Source organism: Cephus cinctus, unplaced genomic scaffold, assembly GCF_000341935.2.
Source record: "Cephus cinctus unplaced genomic scaffold, Ccin1 Ccin1_scaffold0825, whole genome shotgun sequence".
Classification (NCBI taxonomy): domain Eukaryota; kingdom Metazoa; phylum Arthropoda; class Insecta; order Hymenoptera; family Cephidae; genus Cephus; species Cephus cinctus.
In genome coordinates, this window is record NW_014333419.1 from 14242 (window position 1) to 19033 (window position 4792).

Genomic DNA, 4792 nt, shown 5'->3' on the forward strand with positions numbered 1-4792 from the left:
AGAAAGTTGCCTAATGACATGGAATCGCATGGAATCGCATGGAATCGCATGGAATCGTATCGCACGAGAATCTCGTGAAATTCCTCGAGAATATTATAGAAATAGAAGGGGGGCAGGGGATCATTTTTAAAAATTACAATTGTTTTTTACGGGAAAATATTAAAAAATTCATTACGTTCCAATAATTACGTAACGCGCTGATTACGCGTATAAATAAAGGAATTAATGAATATCAGTACGTAAAACGCGAAATGATAGTTCCGACTGAATAACATTCCAATGAGCGAATAGCCCGATCAATAAACTTTCACCTGGAATGGCAGCTCCTGCCATTGGTGAACTTACGTCTCTTTAAAACACTCGGCTCTACTTACGTAATGAGAAACAAGCTTAAGCTAGGTCAGTGTCATCAAGTGTTACACCGACACAACAAAATATCCGTCATTCGACAACAAATGAAAAATCAACTTTCTCGTCGGATGACGCACTTACGTACCAGCGAAATTCACTTTCTTCTTATAACGAATGCCAAATACCGAATGATACACGCCATTGACCATTGTTCCGCCCATAAAGTTGCACCGTCATTCTTCGATGATAATCGTCATCTCCTTTCCTTCTCTTTCAATCAGTCAAAAGCATTTGTAAAAGTGTAAATGTATGGTCTGTAAAAGCAATAAACAATTCTCATATGAAATGCTTGTTAATGTTATTATTATAGTTTTAAAACATATACCCACCGAGCATTATCCAAGTTGATAATTTTTATCGAGCATCAAACGTTTTGGGAATTTCCAAAAGAAGCTGTCGAGCAATCGGGCTCTTATAAAAAATGATCGATCTTTCAAATTCACGTGGACTGTCCTAATCAAAAGGGCAAGATGAACGAAAAATCGAAATTGGCACCAATTTCGGAGTCCGATGCAGATACCGGAATATTTAATCTCAAGCAGTTAGAAAGAGAGGTGAATAAAAATAATAACCAAACAAAAGTTACAATTAACGTTACAGCGTCTTATGCAACGTGGTAATTATTTGATCGATAACACAGGCACTGGATTGTCTCGATACTTTTCCTGGCAAAGTCATCGAGCTTAATGATATCGTCGAGAAATGTACGCCCGAAGCCGTGAAAAGTTGTAGCAACCCGAACACAGAGTGCAAATCGTTAAACTCGAAATCCATCACGTCGACTATTAGAGATTTTGAAAATTTGACTAGTCTTGACTTGGACGGTAACACGTACTCCTTTTGTTCTATGTATAAAAGATTAATCACCGATCAATTAGATAGTTAAAATATTATTCTCCACAGTTACCAGTTATTATTCAATGTCGACTTGCGACCGTATGCGCATGCGCGGCCGTACTCGGCGTGGAATTTGCAAAAGGCGTTTTCGAAACTTCCACGGGCGAACTTTACGTAGACGACCTGGCCCTTTGGGACAGATATTAGGATTCCTGGCAAGTAAACTTTTCATATGCACCAGAACTATAGTATTGAAACCGTCTTGGTACATCGTTGAGAGATTATTGGATTTACTTTTGAAAAGGTAATGAAATTTTAATTGAAAAGTTCTTAACGATGATTATTTAGTCGTTCGATTCATCAGGCGTCAAGTTAAAAATGCGGAATGCGGCCCGTCGACGGACTGGTTTAGTTCCATGTCGGCTTACGTTACGGCCTTCGAAGAAGATAACACGACAGTTGGCAACATCATCAACATCATGAGACCCGCTGCTGTGCAGTTAATTGCAGACACAACGATTGTAAGTGGATTGCATTGGACGATTGAGCAGATTGATTATTTTCTTTTGGATCTTCGTTATCAAACAAAAACGTATATTTCTATGCAGCTCAAAAGATGGCTGCAAGCATTCTCCATAACCTCTAGTTCTCCCTTACCACCTTCCACGGAACTTGTCAACGCCACACGTATCACGGAAACCATAGACTGTTGGGCATACGAATTATTCTTTCACTTAAAATACCTCAGAGCGGATCACAGCAAATCAATGGATTCGCGAATTGATGTAAAAGTACGTCTCTTTGTCTCATATATTGCTTTAGACTCGTATAATTAAGTAGAGACTACGTGAATGCGTTTAACGACGGTCACTGCATTACAACTTTTCAAGGTAACTGATGATCCTGATAGCCCTGATGCACTCAAGATTAAAGAAAACGTCCTCAACTTAAATCTGTGGCATCGAATGGTTCAGCTTCGTGACAATTATATTATTCTCTACGAAACTCTTTACGGCAATAATAAGTTTAATTAATTAGCATCAATCAAATAGACGATTCATATATTTATATCCAGAGTAAAGGTAATGTTATTGCTCAATCAAGTCGTCCCGGAATAGCCATTTGACTGACAATGAATAATATCCAGCCGACCGTCCTTTCCTTCAGGAACAAATGCATTATGTCTTATTATCTACCTATTATCAGACTCTCTCACTTTATTTCAACTTCTCAAAGCATTTTCTCTCTCTCTCTCTCTCTCTCTCTCTCTCTCTCTCTCTCTCTCTCTCTCTCTCTCTCTCTCTCTCTCTCTCTCTCTCTCTCTCTCTCTCTCTCTCTCTCTCTCTCTCTCTCTCTCTCTCTCTCTCTCTCTCTCTCTCTCTCTCTCTCTCTCTCTCTCTCTCTCTCTCTCTTTCTCTCTCTCTCTCGTACTCATAATCAGACTTGCATGAAGTTGCTTCTACGACTCTCTGACTCTCTGACTCTCTGACTCTCGAATCTCGAATCTCGACACTGCGGCCATTTCGACATGATCGAGCTCACCCGGCACGCCATTGTTCCTAACATTTAGAAGTCGAGCTATGTACGAAAGGAACGTACAGCAGTTTGCAGCCTGAACGATATTACACCATTAAGCCTGCACCCACTATACTGAACCCTCTTTCCATTCCTCTCCTCGACCTCTTTAATCTGTATTACAAGACTATGAAAATATGCATACAGTAATCCTGCAAGGATATATTTGTCAAAGTCTAACCTCCAGGGACAGTCGTGAATTAAAGAGAGGTACTCGTCATACTTGAAAAATTTCTTCTTTCTTAATAATAAATTGGCAAGCAATTACTTTTCTTAGGACCTTATACACTCCCACGAGGATGCATTTTAACATTTCTTCGTTCTTTTAGCTCTTTTGATTCGAGGAGCGCCACGACGTACCTTCTGACATAACCTTAGGAAACCTTAACGAACAATACCATGGGAAAGTCAATGTTACCTTTGTACCAGCAACTGCAAGCCCACACACGTAGATCTTGCATTGAGTCATTATGTAGTATTACACGTGCGAACTATGTACCTCATGCAGGATTATTTCTATCTTAAATTTTGAATAATTATTAAGGTATAAATTAGTGAATTAATTTAACACTGAATTATTATAAACTTTTTTTAAATTTCTCCTCAGTTATTTTAAACCAAACTGTTCATGATGTTCCTGGAGTGATCCAATACTCACTGAAGTCAGGAATACGTGAGCGACATACACTTGCAGTTTCTATTTCACCATCGATGCCTTAAACCTTCAATCTTAAATAAATCGGCCGGTTTATCTAACAGGAGAGTCGACGTGCCAGCTACGGATTCAGGTTTTATCTAGATCTGGAGTCTGTCGCATTATCCAGGAAGTCGAGAGAGATTTCTGAGAGAGGAAGATACTTTATGGTTATTTATTACCAAGTTTCGCCATTTCTACTCCGAGATCATCGTGTCCTAGACTTAAATTATATTAACACACCTTTTTCGTCATTCTCTTATTTGTATCCATAATTTCAGGAAGTTTCGGATTTTTGTAACTTTGTATAAATTTTCATTTTTCTAGAGAATATCGAGATGGTTTTTTTTCGACTTCTGGTCACGTTTCGACCTTGAGAAACAGCGAGGTCGATTTTATTGCTAACGATAGTGAGATTCAAATTTTACAAGATACAGTTAATGACGGACAAGCGGACGAGCCATGCCTGACGAACAAAATTGTCGCCTGAAAAAAATCGTTTAAATGTAAAAAAAAAAAAAAAAGAATAGTAAATATTCTCAGTACGGCTATGCTCATTAACTTTCTTTTTCTTGCTATCATTAATTATACTTAAGCTTTTATAATCATCTCTCATTCTAACCATAATCAGCCTACCTAAGCCTCTAGCTTTGCTTAACCTCATTTCTTTGGAACAGATGATAATTCGAGTATCAGAATCACTCCTACTCCAGATTATACCATCTTAATCCTAAGAAAGTTCCAATTTTCATGCCTTAATTGCGAAACTACGAAACGACTGATTGTCAGTGTGGGATTAATCTTAATTCCATCAAACGTTCCGTTATACATTGTTACATACCAACCGTCATAGGATGAAATTTTACTTCTTCGATAATGTCAGATTAATAAGTCGTACCAAAAAAAGACCAGCGGAGAAACTGTATGAAATTTCTATAAAGAAATAACGGAGTATTGTCCGGATTTTCATTTTCACAAAATCTATTACAAAATATCATAATCCGTACTCTAGATTCTACGCCGGCACTTTCCACATGTATGTACCATTACAGATAACCACAATCTTATTTTCTTCCTTCTTATTTTCTCCTATATCGTTCGTTCGATTCTCCTTAACTCTAAGAAGTAATATTTTATAATCCAGGAAAACGCCTCAGACTCTCGAGTTTCAGCTGGTCCGTCTAACCGCATTCGCGTGTCTTCATTCTCGCCCACCTTAGCAATGCTGGTCAATGGGAACTCGAGGAATCAAATACTGAAGGACTCAGCTGAACA

General features: G+C 38.3%; 1 protein-coding gene across 1 annotated transcript; it reads left to right on the forward strand.

The window, feature by feature from the left end:
- The first annotated feature begins 790 nt into the window (after positions 1 to 790).
- LOC107270788 lies at positions 791 to 2477 on the forward strand. Its single transcript, XM_025088104.1, has 6 exons — positions 791 to 965; positions 1052 to 1235; positions 1315 to 1552; positions 1613 to 1769; positions 1857 to 2039; positions 2139 to 2477. Exons 1-6 carry the CDS (start codon positions 882 to 884, stop codon positions 2280 to 2282), a joined length of 990 nt encoding a protein of 329 aa, XP_024943872.1. The 5' UTR covers positions 791 to 881; the 3' UTR covers positions 2283 to 2477.
- The last annotated feature ends 2315 nt before the right edge of the window (positions 2478 to 4792 follow it).

Coding starts and splice junctions, on each gene's coding strand:
- LOC107270788 (XM_025088104.1), top strand. CDS start 882: ATGAACGAAAAATCGAAATTGGCACCAATTTCGGAGTCCGATGCAGAT. Junction 966..1,051: donor TCAAGCAGTTAGAAAGAGAG/GTGAATAAAAAT, acceptor TCGATAACACAG/GCACTGGATTGTCTCGATAC. Junction 1,553..1,612: donor TTGGATTTACTTTTGAAAAG/GTAATGAAATTT, acceptor TCGATTCATCAG/GCGTCAAGTTAAAAATGCGG.